The sequence below is a fragment of the Stenella coeruleoalba genome (assembly GCF_951394435.1).
Source record: "Stenella coeruleoalba genome assembly, chromosome: 9".
Taxonomy (NCBI): domain Eukaryota; kingdom Metazoa; phylum Chordata; class Mammalia; order Artiodactyla; family Delphinidae; genus Stenella; species Stenella coeruleoalba.
Genome location: NC_137155.1, coordinates 7153265 through 7174318, shown reverse-complemented (window position 1 = coordinate 7174318; position 21054 = coordinate 7153265). Strand labels below are relative to the sequence as shown.

Below are 21054 nucleotides of genomic sequence, written 5' to 3'. Positions count from 1 at the left end.
AGGAAGTATTGGTCACATTTTGCACCAATTAGAGATTGAGGTCTGTAATACCCCCTTCATCCCTCCAGCTTAGCAGTTCTATTTACCTAGGTCTCCCCAGAGAGTTTCTAAGAGCACATCCATCCTCTGCCTTTGGATCTTAGAGGATCTGCATTTGAAACAACAATTTCAACCCGTTTTGCTGGCGGCCCCGGCGGCCGTCTACACAGGCGTCAAGGAATGTGCGTGCTCGAAGACGATGCTACAACCACACAGGCTTAAAGGTTTAAGAAGCTGGACGGCTGCCTACCTAAGTCAAAACACCTGCAGTATCCAGCGCCAGCACTAACCATGATTTCACTTGGAGGTGAAAATGATTTCAGAGGGTGGCAAGGCTGAAACTCGCTTCCTAAACCGTTAGTAGGTCAGCAGTACTGGCTGTGAAGGAAAACACAAGTAGATCCGCTGGGCTGAGATGCAGAACGGATCAGGCCCGATCCAGGTCCAGGAGACCCACGGCACAGCGACGGAGAAGGATGTACACACAGCAAGTCCCAGGACAATGCGGCACAACAGAAGTCCTTTAACGACCCCCGCGGGAGCAAGTCCAGAGGGGCCTGCGGACGCCTTCATCTTCCCTGATCTTACGTAAGTGCCCTTAGCGAGAAACAATAAACTCAGGTGCTGTTTGTTTGCAATGGCTCCTTGAGAAAGGTCCCCTCTGTTTAGACGTCGGGTCGCTGGAGTCAGGTCACGGAGCCCCGCCCCACAAGGACAGAACGTAAGTGGCCACGGGGTTTGCACAAGCAGAGGCGGCAAGACGAGGCATGTGGCTGGGAAAGTGTTTACAAGCCCATCAGGGCTCTGGACCACAGCCAGGCTCCTGACGGGCCTGCGGCCCATGCGAATTCCTTAGCGAGGTTACATAATGACACGGCTGTGCTCGCCAACGCCTCTGCCCTCCCACCCGACAGAAGCATGTTTACTGAACACCTGAGGCTCTGCCCTTTAGAAGTTCTGGGGTGGACTCGAAAATCTGACCCTCGGTGCAAGCACATCGCAAAGACGGGCGGGTCAGGTGTGCAGTGGGAAGGTGCCGGCAGTGTCCAGGCAAAGCTGGACAGCGGGTGGGTGTCACCATGGCCCCCAAGTCGAAGGAATGACAGACGGAGGCCCCTCCGCTTTCCCACGTAGCATTCTCAACCCAAAGAGCTCACGAGGCCTTACTTCTTGTAAACGGGACCCCTGTCACCTCTGTTAACCAGTCTCAATGCAGAATCCCTCATGAGGAAAGAGGCAGGTTTATCTGGGTAGGAGGCTGACATCTACCAAAATCAAGGAGGGGAAAAAAAAATCAAAGGAGAACATTCCGCCTCACAGGATGGTGAGCAAAGTGTCAACCTTCCCTGGGAGCTCCCTTCCACTTTGCAGAGCAGAGGCAGGCTCTGCAGACGCCAGCCCAGCCGAGCCCTCTGCCGCTGGGGGGGTGGGCAGCCTATCAAAGCATTCTCTGCAGCTTAGGATTCTGTCCAAGTCACAATCATTGCCAAATTCTTGATGAGAAATTAAACCGCCTACACATTTGAACCTTTACACAGAAAAGGCCCTGAGACATTCCCCATCCGCAGCTTTCTCCACTGAAGGAACGCCCATCGGATTCGCAGAGGTGAGCACCAAGCTATGACTCCCTAAAACTGAAGGACGGGGCAAACCGCAGTGCAGGGGTCTCCCACGGTTCATCTGCGCCCAGGGGCTTCTCCCGCCTGGAGACTGGAAACCAGAGCCAACCTGCACAGCAGGAGGGGAGACGGCTCACGCTGCTCCCCAGGAAGCTCGGCAAACACCAAGGAACGTTCTGCCGCCCAGCTACTACCCTGTGTTGATCCCTGAGGTCATTTTCAGGTTGAACCAACAGCCCTGGGATTCCAAGGAGCCCACAGATCATGCAGCATAATGTGTCCCCCAGAGATTATGGTCTGAGTGTGGGGATGCCCTGGGCCCGTCCTCCAGGCCGGACAGCACGGCCTCAGAGACTCTCCTCCTCGGACACACTGGAATCCTCTCTCCCACCCGTGGACCTTCAGATCCTGCCTCTGTGCACTCGCGCACACACCAAAGCCTACTTGCACGAGAGTGATCTGCCAGCTCATCTCACTCAACAACTAGAACCTAAACTCTTGGAAGTGGGACCTGTGTGTGATTCCCGTTCACATCCACCATGTTACCTGTTCAGGACACACGCTGTGGGGAATGAACGAGAGAACGAATGACAAATCAGAGCCTAAGGTGCCGGAGAACCAATGGTACCTGATCTCACTATTAACCTTACTAGAATAGGTTTATTCTAGAATGGGTTTATTCAATGGACACAGGTATTATGGGCTGAATTCTGTGCCCCCAGAATTCATACGGTGAAGTCTTAAAGGTGGTTAAGGTAAAGTACGGTTATATAGGTGGGCCCTAATCCAATCTGACTGGGGAGATCAGAACACAGATACAACACACACACACACACACACACACACACACACACACACACACACACACTCTCACACGAGGGAAGATGATGTGAAGACACAGGGAGAAGACAGCCATCTACATACCAAGGAGAGAAGCCTCGGGAGGTACCAGCCCTCTGACACCTTGATCTCAGACTTCCAGCCTCCAGGACAGTGAGAAATGTCTATTGTTTAAGCCACCCAGTCTGTGGTACTTTGTCATGACAGCCCTGGGAAACGAATACAAGAGGCTAGAGCTACTTTTGAGGCTTCTTAGAGATCAATAGCTAAACTAAACCTCCTAGGTAATCATTTCCACGAATAGTGCAAGGAAAAATTACCCTGTGTGATGGAAAATTACCCATGTCCAGCTGTAACCCGCATCGTCCTTCTCCCATCTGATAACGTTGCAAAAAATAAGTGCAGAGTGTACAAAAATGAACTGTAAACACAGGAAGTATAAATCAAATAATAATTCAGTCCGAAAATACTCCATGTTAAGAACATGGTGCAGGAAGGGGCTGGTTTTATCAAGTTAAGCGTTTCCTGTGAAGAGATCCCTATTTGCCGGCCTTTCCAACGAAAGCAAAAGTTCACAGACAGGGTGACTTCACGGCCCAGAACATTCCCCTCAAGAGACCCCATGGCGACAGGACACCTGAATGCCAGCCCTCTCGGGTTCCTGCAGCATCGCTCAGGGCTCATGCAGCCGGCTGTCCCCTCACGCAAGAGGCAGCTTGCAGTTCTTGCTGGGGTGTGGACTTGCCCAGGGACTCCCGCTTCAGGGGCAACTCTGGGCAGTCAGCTGGGGACGATGGCACACTGGGCACAGGGTCCCCTCCTGGCTCCCAGCAAGCGTGAGCCGCCACCCCTGAGGAGCACAATTACTGGCTCGGGAGAGGCTGGGACCAGTCAGCCGCCTGCCTCAAGGGCTGGGCACCCACTAGGGAGGCAGACGAGGTACCCAGCCACGACGCATCATCAAACACGGCCTCGGGGAGGGCACAGCCGTGTGCCCCAGTCGTGCCTGATGTGGGTGACACGGGTGCGAGGCATTAGCAAGACCCAGAGGAAAGGGCCATGGGGCCGTGTGCAGAACAAACCAGATAATACGGGATCTCTGGGGCTAAGTGATTGAGGGCGCAGGACACCCAGGGGATCCTATGCCACATACGGGAGCCTGGACCCTCTCCTCCCCCCGCGGGGAGGATGGTGGGCCACGGCTGCGGAACGCCGTGCTCGGACGGGGTCACGCTGCGAGGGCCAGGGCTCAGGGATTCAGGATCCATGTGGGGAGAGGATCTGCACGACTGACGAGAGAAGTGGAGCCAGGGGACGCCAGGACGAAGCTCCCACGCGGAGTCTGGGGAACCGGTGGGGACGGTCCTAGAAAGCAGCAGAATGGAGGCCGGGGGGCTGGCGGGCACCAAGGGCTGAACCTGAGGCCCGAGGACCGAAGGCAGAAGTGAAGAAGAGGCAGTGTGGACCCAGCGAGAGAGACACGGGGCCAAGAGGACCAGCACTCGGGGGAGACGGATGCCCAGAGGACAGCAGTGCGGAGACCCGCCAGGAGCCGGAGGGGAACCGGCAGAGGGGCTCCACAAAGAGAAAGGGCCCACGTGACAGGGAGTGCCACAGAGACGGCCACGGGGACGCGGTCCCTGGGATGCGGCCGGAGGGAGGAGAGAGGGCGCGCAAACCATCCTTTGCTAAAACCTGGCCAGGAAAGCGGGCAGGCAGAGGCAGGGGTGCCCACGGGGGAGGAAGGGCCTGATCGCCGGGCTGAGAGGGGCCAGTTCTTCCTCCCCAGAACCTCCGAGGAGGGCTGCAGCCCACGTGCTGAGGCCCACACCAGCCTTCTTGCCATTGCTCCCACTTGGGCCTGTGCCGCACCCCACCTCTGTGCCCCCGTGACCGTGAGGGCCCCTCCCAGCGCTGTACGAGGAGGAGAGGTCCACCCACTCTGACGGCTCTAGGCCGACGGCCCCCTAGCCACACCGATGTCCGCCCTTCACCCTCCCCACCCGGGCCTCGTGCGCCTCCAGAGGTCTCGGGCAGGTGCTCCCCCAACCCTCGCTGGCCCGACGCCTTCACCTGCAGCTGGTGCTTCGGGATGTGCCGCTCAGCACCGAGCAGACGCACAAGTGTCCGCTGGAAGGGAAACTTTTCGAGCAGGGCCTGATAATCACACTTGCGGACTTCCCGCAGAGAAGTAGCAAAGCAGGCACAGGGAAGGGCGAGTCCCGTTTGGCCACTGGCTCGAAGCCACTTACCAATATACCTGAAAAGAGCCATGGGCTGAGCACACGCGGCGACAGGCGCCTTTCACGTGGCCATGGGTGCCCAGAGGCACCATCTTTCATCTGCAGACGGTGCAGGCGACCGCATCCCAAACTCCCAGGCCGGTGCCTCCCTGCTGCAGCAGGGCCGGCTTCGACAAGCTCGCCGTGTGCCGGGGGACGGCTCCCAGCGCCTGCAGCGGCACTGGCTGGCGGACACCGCGGGGTCCAAGCATGTCTGCCAGCGCCTCCTCCCCCAGCCCCGCTTCCCAGCTCCCCAGGGCCAAACGGCAACCACCCACCTGGCTCCCCTCAGAACGACCCCACCCGCCTGCTCAGACCACATCCCAGCTGAAGCTGGGTGCACGTGATGCTCAGGTAGGCACCCTGCTCGCAGGCGGCGGTGCCGACGTGGGCCTAGGACAACAGTGAGGCGCGTTAGGCGATCGCCCGGGGGCACGGGGAGGTGGTGGCCACCCCCAGGCCAAGCCTCAGTGGGCCCTCGGTCACAGCGCGAGGCCCTCACCCCCCGCCGGCTGCCCCAGCTCATCTCATCCCCACGACGCTCGCCTACGGTACTCATGCAGCAGAAGGGGGCTCGAGCGTGGACAAGACCCGTCTGAGGCCACCCAGTCCCCTTAAGCCGTAGACCTGCTGGGAGCCCAGGCGTGGGACCCAAGCCTGCCAGGCTGCGTGATGCCCCTGTTGGGCCTGCAGCTCCCAGTCTGCTGTCGCTCGTACGTAGCTGCAGGGCTTCCTTCCTTCCACTCGAGACCAAGGGCTTTCTCCCCCGCGTTCTCACTACCTCTCTAAGTCACAGTCCTATAAGGGTTACTCTCAAGGGGTGATTCAGGGCATTTTTAGGACACAGAAAAGAGCTCTGCTAACACCACGTGTCCCAAAAGAAGACGGCAAAATCCAAGCCCTGCACGATCTGGCTTCAACCTCCTGGGACAAGTAATTCCCACAAGGTCATCCTCAAGGCCTGGGGACTGCTGCACCCCCTGCCCAGGGCCTCACGCACACCTCTGAGGGCGCTTCCGGCTGGACCCCCCAGCCACTGGCCCCAGCCAACAGGACCCACGCTGTGGCGCTCTCTGGATGTCCCAGCTGCGAGACGTCCACCTCCCCCGCCAGGCTCCTTCAGGACACAGACGTCCCTGCGTCCCTCCCTTCCTTCCTGTGCTAGGGCCCAACTCAGACGTTCCGAAAGCTCAAAACGGGACCTCTGGACAAATAACAGTACGAAAGGAAGCAGGGAGGGAAGAGACAGTGGGAGGGAGGGAAGGAGGAGGAGGGAAGGAAGGAGGACGGAGGAGGGAGGGGCAGGGATCCGGGGCAGATGAGGTGACTCGCCACCACCGGCCTCTGGGCTGGCAACCTCCTGCTGCCTCGGGAAGACCCTGCAGCCACCAGCCCGCAATCAGGTGCTCTTTCTTGGAGGCGGAGCCCCTCCCTCGGGTCATCATGAAGGGACCCGGCCCACTACTCATCACGGACCCCAGGGAGCACCCAGCCTGGCCATGCCGACTCCAAGCCCTCTCCCAGACCAGGGGCAATGCCCAGCCGGGCGCACGTCCCAGCAGCAGCTCCGCCCTCTCGCAGACGCTCTGGGTCTCTTGGCCTCCTTTTTAAAGGAGGAAAACTAGACCCAGAGGACAGAGCTGGTGAGCGACAAAAGTCACAGCCAGGTGAAGCCCTGGCTGGCGCCCGGCACACAGCAGGGGCCCAATAAGTGCTCAGCCCTTTGCCCAACAATCCCGGGAGGTCCAAGGAGACTCGGCCAGGGCTGCATGCTGGGTAGAGAAGCACAAGAGCAGGGGCGTCCCTCCCCTGCCCCGTCCCTCCCCCCTCTCCTAACCACAGAGATGGGGAGGCCACGAGCTGCTGTGCAGAGCCAGGAAGGAGAACCCAGCCCCAAGCCCTCCTCCCTCGGGGCAGCGCAACACCGTGGCTGAGAAAACAGGCTCGTGGAAACGTAGCAACCACCCTGCGCCTCGGCTTTCCCACCTATGAAACGGGATACTGGCTCTTCCATCGCAAGGTCGAGGAGAGGGTGAAAGACCATGACTGTAAAGTGCTCAACGTGCTGACTTGGAAACAGAGCCGTCTTGCGGTTGGTCTGCTTCTTATTCCCCCTCATGCGCCTTCTGGGCCTGCAGGTGCCTCTCTGGACACAGACCCCTGAGGCCTGGAGGTGGAAGGGGCGCCCCCTGGGGAGCCCGCCAAGGGGGCGTCAGCTGTGAATGTGCCCGGGATCTTTACCTTCGAGAACCTTCCTGAGAACGCAGGATGGGGCAAGGCGGGAGTGCACCAACCACGAAGAAAGGGTGGAAAACCCAAAATATTAGGAGAAGTTAACGAGACTCCTCAAAGACACTGGACGAGCCACTTAAAACAATAAAAAGCCAACTTGTGAACCGTCTTATCTTCTCGTCATGGGGTGTCCTGGGGCTCAAACAGATTACAGGAGAGCTATTCTGTGCCCGCGGGAAGCACGCACGTGCCTTAAAGGTTTTCCTGATTTCAGACAAATTTCTCTTTTTTTAGATGCATGTACTTTTTTATATTCAAGATAGAAAAAAGGCGAAGGTGGAACAGAGCAGGGTGTTGCTTCTGCCCCAAGAATCAAAACTATCTGGAGAAATCACTGTTTCAGTCATAAACCAAGCTGCAATACACTAGCTGTATTTCCCACCTACGCCACTAACGATAAAAAAACATTTTATGTCTATGCCCAGCCCTGGAAGGCCTAGGTCATGTTAAGACTGCACACCGTGCTCAGGTAAGTGGAACCCTGGGAAGCGCAGTGGCTGAGCTAGGACTGTAATTTCAAGGGTGCACACAGCAAGCGGCTCTACCAATTGATCTGTTCCTTTCATTAAAATAGGTTCGCTCAGAAAATTAACCCACTGCCTTAAGGTAGAGGCGACTTTCCATTCTTCCCTCGGGTTTTGTCGGGGCCGGGGTAGGGTGGGAGGCGGCGTTCATGTTCTTGCTTTAAGATGAACTTGCTTTTACCTTTCCAGGTATGATTACTGGCAGCAGAGGCAAGGCCGTGACACTCACCATGATGTCCCCTTTCAGGAGCTGGGCTGGCTCTATGGCGATATAGATCCTGCTTTGGTTTTCTGGGCCGACGTTGCTTTGGAATAAATGAGAAGGTACATCATTACGCGATTTCATGATTTAATGGAAAGCATACGTTCTGAGAAAAGCAACCCCACCATTGAAATTAAACAAACTATCCTGCTTGGCCCAGGAATCCAATTCCTCAGACTCTCTCCTATGAAAATGAGTCCAAAGAACGTATGAAAAACCAACAGGGCCAGGCAGGGCCCTGAGAGCAACGTCACAGCCAGTGCCCGCCGGCCCGCCCCAGGCCCGTGCACGATGGAGCGCGCGGCGTAGAGAACTGGCATGCCGATGCCAGCAGCCTCTGTGGTAAGCAGAGGGGGAGGCTGCCCGAGCTTCACCGGTGCCTGGGTCCAACAGGGTCCGGACATGTGATAACAGTTCATTCTGAGTGAGGACACGTGCTAAGAACATTTTTTACCTTTATTCATTTTCCATTGATGTGCATAAAACGCTTCTCCAAACAAAAAAAGCAAATAAGTCTAGAATTAGTACATATTCTGGAAATGTCTGCCTGACCTTTGTCTAAACTGCAAAGGGGAGAGAAAGGGAGACCACCGTGGCCCTGGCCCAAGACCCCGATGTGTTTACTTCCACACGGTGTGCGGGGCCCTCTCCTTCCCCCAGGTCCCAGCGTCCACGTCCCTTCACAGAGCCAACTGTGTGACTGCGGCGAGACACCTGCTGGGCAGGATGACGGGGGCATTGCACCCACGGCTCCCCTTCCGTCCCCTGCTCTTAGCTCACCTGGTTTCCCCCCCCCCACCCCTCCAGAGGGAGAGGCAGCCGGGAGCAGGCGCCCTCCCCCCCGGGCCCTCCGGAGGCCCCCAGGAAAGCAGCCACACTTACTAGATCCCCGACGTGTACATAGGCTGCATGGCTTGGTAGAGCTTGAGAAAGGGCCGGCATGCTGAAAGACACGCAGAATCGGCTGTCAACACGCGGAACTGAGGGCCAGCGCCAGGCGGCGCGTCTCGAGACCCTCACCCCGTGGGAGACACCCACCTCCGCCAGAGTCGAAGTTGGGGGTCCCATGCAGGATGACGAAATGCAGGAACAGGGGCGAGGCGTTCATCTTCACCGTTCCCGACAGGAGCCCGCTGAGGAACTGCACGTACCTGCGAAGGGCAGTCAGCTCAGGGCCCCTGCACAGCTCCCAAGCCCAGGTGGGGCCGGAGGGCAATGAGGAAACCCGCCTGCACTTCTGGGAGAGAACCCATCCTAACCGCTCACAGCAAGGAGGGTGGACGCACCCCAGGCCCCGGCCCACGCTCTGCAGAGCACGGCCGAGCCCACAGCCCACCGGGCGTCTCTGGGCCTTGCACGCTGACGTGGCCGATGACCTGGAAGCACGGCCAAGGGTGCTTCCTGAGCGTGAGCCCTCACACGCGGCGCCTCTCGCTCTGCACCCCGAGTGCAGGTGGCATCGCTTCTGTCCACGGAACCCACAGCCAGGCAGGGCTGGGCCACGGGGCTGGCACGGTCTCCCCGCAGAGAAGAGGAAAGCAAGAGACCTGCCGTCCCATGGGCGCGCTCTCTGAACCAAACCACACCTCTGAGGGCATGAAGGTCACTCGGCTCAACTCTCAGTCCTACCCACCCCGCCTTCTGCTCACACTAGGAAGCCTAGTGGGAGGCTGGAGTCCACACTCCAGCCCACAGGAAGCCTTCGGATGCCACAGCCCACTGTGAGAGCCTCCCCTACCATAAAGGGCACGAGCCCGCCTGAGCTGCACTGCCCTCCCGTCTTCCGGCTTTTCTGTGCCCTCCCTCCTCAAGGCCCATCTCAGCGGCAGAGCGCACGTCTGCCGTGTGCCGGGAGACCTGCCTTCTCTCTGAACACCACACACAGCCTCGCGCGCCATGCTGACGGCCCCGCACCCTGCGTGGGTGCCTGGCGGCCTGGAGAGAAGATTGTACCCTGGAAGCATTGCCTCCCTGGTTCCTCCCAGGGCACAAGGTGGCAGCTGTGACCCCAAGTGGTCACACACCTGCCAAGCTCTCAGATGCCGCCTGGCCTCGGCCTCTGCCACCACCTGGAGTGTGTGACTCCGGAGCAGAGCCAAAGCCTACCCTATCCAACATCTCTGTGCACCTCTAATGACTACACAGAGCCGCGCAGGCGCAGGAAGGAAGCGTCCACTGAATCACCAGGCTGTGCGGCCAGCACGGCGTCCTCTATACCCTCCAGCCAGCCCACCGCAGTCCACCCCACTAGGAGGACCAGGGACCACCCCGCCTCCCTAGGACTGAAGGCTAGTCAGGCTCAACCTACTTAGCTTAAAAAAATGCTGCTTTTCTCTCTCTGGCTTATTTCACTTCGCATAATGTCCCCAAGGTCCATCCATGTTATCACAAATGGCAGAATTTCATTATACTTTATGGCTCAGGAATACTCCACTGTGTGTGTGTGTACACACACGCGCGCACACACACACATGCACACACACACGCGCACACACACGCATTTTCTTTATCCATTCATCCACTGAGGGACACTTGCGTTGTTTCCGTATCTTGGCTATTGTGAATAAGGCCACACACAATAAACACAGGAGTACAGATATCTATCTCTTCAAGAGCCTGTTTTCATTTCCTTCGGATATATACCCAGAGCGGAATTGCTGGGTCATGTGCTAGTTCTATTTTTAATGTTTTAAGGAACCTCCGTACTGCCTTCCATAGTTGCTGCACCAATTTACATTCTCACCAAGAGTGCACACAGGCTCTCTTTTCTCCATGTTCTCGTAACCACTTGTTTTTTCTTGTCTTTTTTGTTTTTTTGCGGTACGCGGGCCTCTCACTGTTGTGGCCTCTCCTGTTGCGGAGCACAGGCTCCGGACGCGCAGGCTCAGCGGCCATGGCTCACGGGCCCAGCCGCTCCGCGGCATGTGGGATCTTCCCGGACCGGGGCACGAACCCGCGTCCCCTGCATCGGCAGGCGGACTCTCAACCACTGCGCCACCGGGGAAGCCCCTTAACTTTTTGATGACTGGCATTCTAACAGGTGTGAGGTGATATCTCCTTGTGGTATGATATCACTCATAATATATGGAATCTAAAACAGCCAAACATATAAAAGCAGAGAGTAAAATGGCAGTTACCAGGGGCCGGGGGCTTTGGGGACAGGACAGAAATTTTAAAGGGTACAAACTTGCAGTAAGTAGTAAATATGCCCTAGAGATACAATGCCCAGTGTAGTAAATATTGTAGTATAATTATCAAACTTGCTAAGAGATATAACTTAATTATCCCAACCACTAAAAAAGAAATGATAATTATTGTAACGCGACAGAGGTGCTAAGTACGGTTACAGTGGCAATCTATGACAATACGTGAATGTAACAAATTAACCCCGTAAGCCTTAAATTTACACAATGTCATTTGTCAAATACACCTACATTTTGAAAAATATCGAATTTACACCAGCAATTCCGATGCAGTCCGTTATCTCAAGCAGCTGACTTTGCATACAAAGGAAACTGAACAAGAGAAATCTCCTAGGAAATTTCAAAACCAAAGTTTAAAAACTCTACTTGAAATCTATCCTTTTAGAAAAAAATGTTAGAAAAGAACATTCACTTCAGCTTAGGGGCCCCTCCCGGTGTTTCAGTTTTCCTGGTGGCAAACAGCTCTTCCCTTTCAGAAGAGGACAAAACCTCACCCAAGTCACAGAGTCCAGACGCAAGCCCTGGAGGGCCCGGGAGGCCACGTGGCCGGGCCGTGGCTGCAGGAGCCTGGCCACCAGATGGCCCCACGTGCCTTCCCATTTTATCTTCTATCTCGACAGCAGACGTGCAGACACGAGAATATTCAGGTGACCTGTCCAGCTACTTTTTATCACCTAAGTGCCACGCACTGCAGATTTCTGGGTTCTCCGGCCACCCCCTCCCCACCGCCGGGTCACGAGCACAGGAAAAGGGATCACAGACGCTGAGTTGGGGCCATGAGTCGCCACCTGCTCTGGACAGCAGTCTCCCCTCCTCCAGCACTGGTCACCAGACAACCCGCTTCCTCGGCCTTGTCTGTGGCCCGGCTGCTGTGTTCACTCTGTGGGCGCCTGGCCGTTCGCTCCTTCTACACTGACCTCAGGTGGCCCTTCACTCTCTGGACATCCAAGGGACCCACGAGCACACAGACCGGGCATCACGGAGGGGGGTGAGGGTCAGTTTCCGTTTTACATTTTGATGCAGCCGTGGAGGGTCCTCCCCTTGCCCTGACACAGCCTGGCCGGCGCCGTTGCCCAGCAGCCAGAGGGGATATGAGAAGGTGCTTCTATCAGGTGGCGTGTCGGCATGACCACAGAAGAATGCTGATTCCCTGCAAGCTCCCGAAGAAGGAGCCGGAAGACGAGGGCCAGCCCTCACATGGGGTTAGGGACCGAAGGGAGGGAGTGCCCAGTCCTCTGCCTGGGACCCAGACACGGACGCCTGCCCTCCTGACCAGTCCATCATGGAACCAGTGCAAAAAAGCCCTTCTCATCTGCCCTTTAGAGAAGTCTGCTTTATATCGATTCCCATTTTAGGTAAATCAAAGACGTCAAATGTTATTATAAAATGCAACTTACTTCTTCCTTCACATGCTTCCTTGATAAGGAAAAAATATAAAATTGTTTTATATTTCACGGCACTTTCTATTAATGAAGCGCTACTTTCCAGCAATTATACTGCCTACCTTTGTGGAGCTAAAGTCATTTTGGGTGCTTGTTCATAGGATGCAATACAAGCACAATTTCTGAGTCCAAGTTCTGGATTTTGTGATCCTGCAGAAGTTTACCATAAGGCTCGTTAGCGGCATGACTGAGATCAGAACAGCCTTTAAAGAAAACCTCACGCCAACCCCATCACCCCACCATCCACCTCCTAAGAGAGGGACAGGTGACAAGGGTCCTATAGGTACTAACTTTTGTAAAGCATATGGACAGAGTGGAGACAGCACCCTTGTCCCTTCCTTCCAGCTGTGATGAGTACAGTTCTGTGGCTGACGGTGGACATAAATGAGCCGGACGTAAGCCTGGGGGTGCCTCACCTGTGACCCCAGCCCACCACCGAGCACCCAGGCATGTCAGCATGGCCACCGGGGACAGCACAGGCCCCTTGCTTATCTCCGGGGCTTTCCTCCAGGGCCTGCAGGCAACTACCGGCAAATCCGAAACTCCAGATCGCACAGCTGAGCAGCCGTCGGCCCTGGCTCCCCCGGTGACTGTGGCCTCAGCCCAAGGGGCACTCCTGGCCCCCTGGGGGCTCATGGCAGCGGGTGAGGGGACACTCAATGTCATAAATTAAGCCTATCTCCCCTCTATGCACCACCGATGAGTGTGTGTGATGGGGGAAGAGTAAAGAAAACCTTTGTATGGGAAAACACATTTTTCAAGAATTTTTCATTGGCGTGGCCTCATCCTCCTGTTCCCAGAACCCTTTCACACCCTCATCGGTCCCTCTGACCAGCAGGCTCAGAAGCTCTGCTGCAGGCCATCCGAGCGTGACCCGGAAAAGAGAACGTTGTTCTTAAGTCCCAAAGACACCACATACAAAACGCCCGATAAAAACAACAAAGTTCATTGCTAATATACGCCGTAATTGCTGCTGCAGTCAGCAGTGGAGCTAGCCACCGCCTGCACCGTGGGAGAGAGAGGACAGGTAAACAGGGCCCGTGTGGCAGGAAAGTACCTGGAGAGCCACCATCACTCCCAAAGAAAAACAATTCAGGCCACGGCTGAAAATAAGAGGGAAGAAGAGCAAAGGCAAGGATTCCACAATTAGTTCCTCCAGAAAAGTGTGGCAAGGATGAATGTCAACTCTTGTCTATGTGATATTCACCCACAGCACTGAAGGAAAGGTGTGTACGAATGAACGGACAGATGGCCTCTCAAAGCCCATCCCAGTGTCTTACCCAAAACAGAAAGTCCTCCCTGGTCAGCGCAGCTCTCACAGCCACACACGTCAGACAGCTCACCTGTCTCCCAGCTGTGCTCTTCTTTCTTTCGAGGGAAATAGATCCCTGGGGATGAGGTTTTCCCCACTTCATCGCAACTAGCAAGTACGATTAAGAAACCAAGCTTGCAGCTGGCAGGGCACTAACAGAAGAGCACACGCTTCCTTCAAGTTCCAAAGCAGCTGGAAATTTGCAGTTGCTCGTTGCATTATTTATAACCTCTTTCCAAAGCAGAAACTTACATGTGGAGTTTCCCTAAATCTTCCTACATATGTGAGTTGTACTTGACATACGCTTAAATATCCCTGAAAACAAGTGTGAAATGATACTTTTGTAAGCAGAAGGAGCCACTGTGTCGGCCCATCTCTCCCTAAGGCTTCCCGGTGTCACCTCCATACACTCAGAGTGGCTACAGCTGCAGGGGAAGCACGGATGGCGGGGAGACGGGGGCAGGGCCCCATCAGCTCTGGCCTGGGCGCCAGACCCAGGCTCGCTGGTTACCTAACGTTCCCCGGCACTTCCCCGCCCCGGCCGGGCTGGAAGGATAACACACCTCAGACCTCTTCCAGGCGACCCGCTGAGGGATGGCCCCGCTCCTCGAGCCCGCCCTGCAAGCCGGGGCAAGAGGACGTGCGGAGTGGACGAGGCACAGGGAGCCTGCTGGCCTCAGCGGCCGCACTCCCTCAAAGACACATCCTCGGAGGAAGGATCTGCGCATCTGCCTCTCTCGGCAGCCTTCTGGCTTCAAGTTCAAGGTTCTTTCAGACACTCAAGGCATCATGTCAAAAACTACAGAAATATCAAAACCCAAATAATGCTGTAATGTTGGGGAACTTTCCAGCAATTAGAAACACCCAGGAATCCAATCCTGGTGTCTGCATGCCCAGACTTTTGGCCTCCCTTCCCTCTACCTCATGGGACACAGGAATGACCCCCGCCCAGGACCTCCCTGGGCTCCCTTCTTCCACACACCCTCAGGAGAGGTTTGCTGTCCCCAAGAAAAAGCCGGTTACCTGTCATTTTCCCCACTAAACCCAAAGGGATGGGACCCACTTGTCCCAACTCCTTCGTGGAAGGAAAGGAAAAGCGGAGAAGGAAAGGAGGTCAGAATTTCATTGTTTAACTCATCACTTCCATGATGCTGATGATAACTAATGCTGGAGGAGGATTTTCTTTAATTACTTATCGAAGTGAAAGGGCCTCCAAGTTAACGGGAGCCTCTCTGACACAGCAGGCTCAGCAGCCCTGCAGGAGGTTACCTCGGGGCCTCCACAAGTTGCTCCTGGGGTTTGCTCAAGGCAGCAGGTGCAGGGAGAGAGAAGCGCTCTTGCCGGAGGAATTCTGCTGGAAGCGAGCAACCTCCAATGGGCCATTGCTGGCCAGGCTGCTGCAGGCCAATGGCTCGGTGGCTTTTAGGAGTGAGGCACAGAGTGACAGAGAATTTGCCGCCTGTCAAGTGGACCTCCTGCCTCTCGAGCTCTTAAACCCAGTATTAAGTGAAGGGCGGAGGAGGCTTACTGCTGAGGCTCTAAACTTCTTGGACCACAAACCCAAGCTCTCACCACAAGATGGATTTTAAAATGGTTTCTTGAGTTCAGTCCTAAAACACCCTGCAACGCTCCCTCCCCCTGTGGGCATTTGGGACCACGGCGATGGGTCCCATCACCACTGTGCCTGTCCCCACAAATGCGGTCATCACACATCCTCCGGGTCTGAAATATTCCTCCAGAGGTACTTATACATTCACTCAGTCGCTCACCCGCTTCATTACGAGGTGGCAAGCGTCTTCCGATGCAGGCGCTGGGCGGGCTGGCATTCCCCTAGTCTGTGGGTGCGGGGAGATTAGCCTCAGAATGCAAAAATTAACCCATGCCACCCTCATAAAATGTAAATACTACAGCTTCCGTCGTTCAATGATGCAGGAGAACCATGGGCACGTTAAAGTGAGATGTTTCCCTTTTTCCACACTCCTTCAATGGTATTAAAAAGTCTGAAGCATGGGGCTTCCCCGGTGGCGCAGTGGTTGAGAGTCCGCCTGCCGATGCAGGGGACACGGGTTCGTGCCCCGGTCCAAGAGGATCCCACATGCCGCGGAGCGGCTGGGCCCGTGAGCCATGGCCGCTAAGCCTGCGCGTCCGGAGCCTGTGCTCCGCGACGGGAGAGGCCACGACAGCGAGAGGCCCACGTACCGCAAAAAAAAAAAAAAAAAAAAAAATGCTGCAGTAGGTAGTAAGAAGAAAAAGAAGAAAATGAGGCAAACACCCTTCCCCGGTGCACGCTGAGTTTTGGGGTGGGTTAGCCCCTGTTTACCCTCACGTCTCACAGAGGGGCTCACATGAATGTAACCATTTTGGAAACTGCTCAACCAGGAAATGACACTTAATAGTTCGAAATAGCTCAAGGGTCTGTTTAACTGTAACACTAATAAAATGCTGGTTTTTCCCAGGCAGCTCACATGCCCTGTGGGATGGCCAGGGCACGGCCAAGCTCTGACCCGTGGGTCCTACATCCACCAGACATTCTGGTCTGAACACAAACAGACCCAGCCATGGGAGACACCCGGGACAAAGCAGGAGGTGCCTCTGGTGGTCCCTGAAATCCCTTTTTTCCCAAGTGGAAATACTGAGACTCGGCTCTTGACCAAAATATACCTGTGACCCTACCTCCTGGAACCTTCAGTCCACCCAAGACCGCAGGTCCAGCCCTCTGGCACTGGGGGGAAAGATGCGAGGCACAGGAAAACCATCTTGGCAATTGCGGGGACAATGCTTGTGCAAATGCCCTGCCACTTGCTTTAAAATAAATATGCAGGGCTTCCCTGGTGGCGCAGTGGTTGAGAGTCCGCCTGCCGATGCAGGGGACGTGGGTTCGTGCCCCGGTCCGGGAGGATCCCACGTGCCGCGGAGCGCCTGGGCCCGTGAGCCATGGCCGCTGAGCCTGCGCATCCGGCGCCTGTGCTCCGCAACAGGAGAGGCCACAACAGTGAGAGGCCCGCGTACCGGAAAAAAAAAACAAAAAAAACCGCAGTGTTCTTGGTTCCATGCCCCCATCTGCAGAGGAAGTGGGTCTGGAAGGCAAGTGGCTGCTGGCTCGTCTCAGGCCACACACCTGACCCTCCTCTGGTTCTTCTCCACCTGGGCCTGGTGACAGCGTGGATTCGCCTGGGAGCAGGCGGCAAGAGGAAGTCTGCTCCCCAGGGTCCCTCTGCAGCATGTGCCAGGGGCCTCGCCGAGCAGGAGAGAAGGGGAGGTGGGCCAGGGGGCGCCGAGGAGAGAGAAGACTCCTGGGCCTCTGAAGCTGGCCATCAACAAACTTGCGTGTGTCGACAGCTTTACTGGACATAAGCCGCTTTCACCTGCTTCCTACTGCCCACAGACCCTGTTAGAGTGGCCGTGACAGAGACCACGTGACCTGCAAAGCCCAGAGCAGCCGCCATCCAGACACAGCTCACAGACCCCTGGTCCAGGAGACACCAGCCAGTCCCAATACAGAAATGGCACCAACACCAGCAGAGAGCTCGGAAGACCCGATGGCTACGCGTGTGGGGAGGGAGCCCTGCGTCCACGCCAGAGCCAGCCAGGGGCCCCCTGGCACCCACACGCAGGGTGGCTCACCCTTCACCACTGGACACCGAGAATCCCTTCCCTCCTAATCTTGGCTGGTCAGGGGAGGCGCGTCTTCCGTCCCTACATTTTTTTTTTTTTTAAATTGGAGCACAATTGCTTTACAATGTTGTGTTGGTTTCTGTTGCGTTGGTTTCACTGTACAAGGAAGTGAATCAGCTACATGTATACATATATCCTCTCCCTCTTGGCCCTGCCCCCCGATCCCACCCATCCGGGTCACCACAGAGCACCCAGTGAGCTCCCTGCACTATACAGCAGGTTCCCGCCAGCTCTCTGGTTTACACATGGTAGTGTACGTATGTCAGTCCCAATCTCCCAGTTCATCCCAGCCCCACACACACGCTTTTAAACATAAAATCTCATTCACTTTTTCACTCTGGCTCTGGGACAGATACATACCGTTTCTGGGACGGCTGCATTAAAGCTGAAAGTTTATCATCATAAAATTTCTTCATTGCAAATCTGTCGAGGGCTTGGTCAGCACTGGGGGGGAGAGAGAGAGAGAGAGAGAGAGAGCGCACACGCTTTAACTCCATGGCCACCGCAGGAGGCCGGGTTGTGGGGAGTGACATAAGACAGGCCCCGAGGCTGTTCTGAGTGGCTGGCACCCACTAAGAGCTCCATTTTGCTACACCCCCTCCCCAGGGAAAATCCACTTTAGCCTCTCTTCTAGGGCCTCATCTCCCCCAGGAAGACGTTCAGGGCCAAGTGGAAGCCAGGCTTGCAAGGTCCGGAGTCCCCCCTGCAACAGCAGCACCCGATCCTAGGATGTGGCATTTTCTGTGCAGCATGTCCGGCAGGTGGGGGAGTCACCTGCCTGCCTTTTCTCACCTGTGGGCACAGGCCACTGTCCTATCTAAATAACCATCTAAAATAATAACGTTGTCTAAATAAGGGGCTGGGCTGGCAGGGGTGCACAAAAGCAAGGGTCACTTAAGAACTGAATATTTAACATACAGAGCATGTAAGTTTTTCAGAGTAAAAAGTATAGTTCCATATTCACCTATACATTTTATTTATTTTTTTTTTTTGATGTGGACCATTTTTTTAAAGTCTTTATTGAATCTGTTACAATATTGCTTCTGTTTTATGTTTTGGTTCTTTGGCTGTGAGGCATGTGGGATCTTAGCTCCCCGACCGGGGATCAAACCCACACCCCCCTTCACTGGATGGCGAAGTCTTAACCACTGGACCGCCAGGGAAGTCCCTCACCTATACATTGAAAAGTATTCCTTTTTCTGGAATTCACTCGTTTTATTAAATGCTGATAACGCATTTTGGTCAAGGTTTACGTTCAGCATTAATGTTGTTATCAGTATTCATAATATTAGCAACAACTCCATCTTTATGAACTCTTATCTTTCTGGTGCTGGTACCAGAATGTTCTTCCTACTTTACTTTGTGACGTGAAGTGTCTGTTTGGATCTGGACAGAGTTTGTGACAAAGGCCTTAAAAACGTCTGCTCGCTATGATTACTTCTGAGAACAGTAGCTAAGGGGAAAATAGTAGAAATGATCGAAGATGTATCGAGGAGAATTTGTTACCACGGCATGCTTGAGCGTACAAGGTCATTAGACGGAAGCAACTGAAATTCTAAAGAAAACCTGCAAACGACCTGGATAGGCAGAATCGGTAAATGCTAAAATACATAATATTCTATTCATCTATTCATACTGTTAGTCCTACTAGTACCAGCAGCGTTAACAGCAGCTAATACCAGCACCGATGCTATTCCAACTGTCTTACGCGAAACGACACACTGAATTGTCACAAAACCCTGTGAGGCACAGCCATCATCCCCGCTTCCCAGGTGAGGACCCTGAGGCTTAGAGCCTTTCACGTGAGTTGCCTGACACGTGAAGCTGAGACACACTTCGATTATTCAGAAAAAGTGGTGCGTTTAGAGACAGCGTCATTGATAAGCTGTAAGCGACTAAAGCTTAGCCTCTATGCTTTCCAAAGATGCCAGGACTGCCCATGGCGCATGGAACTCTGGTTCCACACAGAGCTGCGCTGTTGTGAGCAGGTGAAGTCTGCTCTCTGACCAAATGTCTTTGGCTCAGCAGAGGGATGTGACGTGACCAGGAATCTCAATTTGTCTGGCACGCACACAAGTACTTATTATCACCAAGAAAGGATCTCATTTTTGCTCTGGGGTTGGGTTTCCTGCCTGGCAAGCCATGGGCTCCCCAGTTTGTTTCCAGAGAAAACATTGGGAAAGTCAAATTTCACTCCTTAACGCTAGAAAGGAAAGGGTTTATCGGCTAATGTGAATAGGCTTATATTTCCTCAGAATGGAGCGGTTCATGCTTCACAAAGTGGCCATTGAACAGAGGGAGCCGACGCAGATGCAAAACCCATAAAGAATGATATTTCTGAACTGGGTCTCAGTGTGAGCGGAGACGTGTGCTCGGAAAGGGCATCTGGGTCCACCAGCACAGCCAACGCCAGGAGGGCTGGCACGCGGCCGCTGCCTCACTCGCTGGCCTCGCGGTGCCTGTCGTCCCCAGTAGACGGGACCGGCCTCCTGCTGGCGGCACCCACACGCCCACGGCGCACCTCCTGAGAACCGGGCCAGACCAGGCTTCCCGCTCACGGGCCATGAGATCATGAGCAAGCTGCCTAAGTCCACCAAGCCTCCGTTTCCTCATCTGTGAAGTGGGAGCAATGACTGCTCGCTCCTAGATTACCTGGGAGGATTGAGCAACAGAAAGGAAACGAGCAAAGTGCTTCCCAGAGGCCCACTGCATACAAACATGGCAGCCATGCATGCAAACCATGGCGGCCGTGGCCACGGCCACGTACAGAATTTGAGGCATCCAGGGAGACAGCACTGCTCTTCTTTACTCACGGTAATGTTTGTCCCTGTTGTTCTTGTCAGAGAACGACAGTGCACTCACTTTATCTTTGACGCCTCCATGAAGTCTTCAGTGTGAATCACTGCACACCTACGACAGTGTCTTTCTCACAAGTGCAAACCCTTAGCTGCAGCTGAGCTTCTAGGCACCAGGGACACGAGCCTCGGCCTCCAGGTCAGCTCCCAGGCTGACCGCCCCCTGCCCACCCAGCCTCAGAGCGTCCCGATGCCCACGGCGGTGAGGACGCTCCCCTCTTACCTGGCCGAGACATTGGTGAAGTGCATGTAAGATGATATGACCACGCCGATGCGTCCCTTTCCGCCCTGCAGGAGACAAGAGAGGTCATTAGAACAGGAAAGCACTCGTTCATGCACAGGATGGCAAAGAGCCTGCCTCGGAGGGGAAGCCAGCGTTACCCCCCTCTGGTCCCTGTTCTGGGGGACGGCAGCACCCAACTCAGCAGAGAACACACATATGGGGTGCTGATGGCGGGAGCAGGTGCTATCCGGGACACCCGAGGACACCCCCGAGGGCAGGTCTGCACAGAGGCGGCCAGTCAGTTCCTCATTTCCCAGTGAGGCTGGAAAAAACCGTGTTGGGCAGAAGCCATTAGCGTGACTTAATCACCCAGGTGAGAGAGACCCGAACGCCCCACGCACAGGCTGAGGGCTTTGAGGGCTGCACACAGAGCCCTGAGACGTCCAGAGTAGCAGGACAGCAGATCCCAGGGTGCTGCCAGCATCA

The 21054-nt window shown here is 55.3% G+C and overlaps 1 protein-coding gene across 5 annotated transcripts in view; it reads right to left on the bottom strand.

Moving 5' to 3' along the window:
* Nucleotides 1-21054, bottom strand: part of TNS3 (tensin 3) — a 188128-nt gene that overhangs the window by 97827 nt on the left and 69247 nt on the right. For all 5 annotated transcript variants that reach the window (XR_013829912.1, XM_079932350.1, XM_079932348.1 and 2 more), the window contains 5 exons: nucleotides 20569-20633; nucleotides 17851-17934; nucleotides 8897-9009; nucleotides 8741-8801; nucleotides 7826-7901 (listed from right to left, as the gene is read on the bottom strand). Coding sequence is in view for 4 of the 5 variants with exons in the window: in XM_079932350.1 (XP_079788476.1) it covers nucleotides 7826-7901; nucleotides 8741-8801; nucleotides 8897-9009; nucleotides 17851-17934; nucleotides 20569-20633 (399 nt within the window). In the remaining variant the exon portion in view is untranslated. The remainder of the gene's footprint in view (nucleotides 1-7825; nucleotides 7902-8740; nucleotides 8802-8896; nucleotides 9010-17850; nucleotides 17935-20568; nucleotides 20634-21054) is intronic.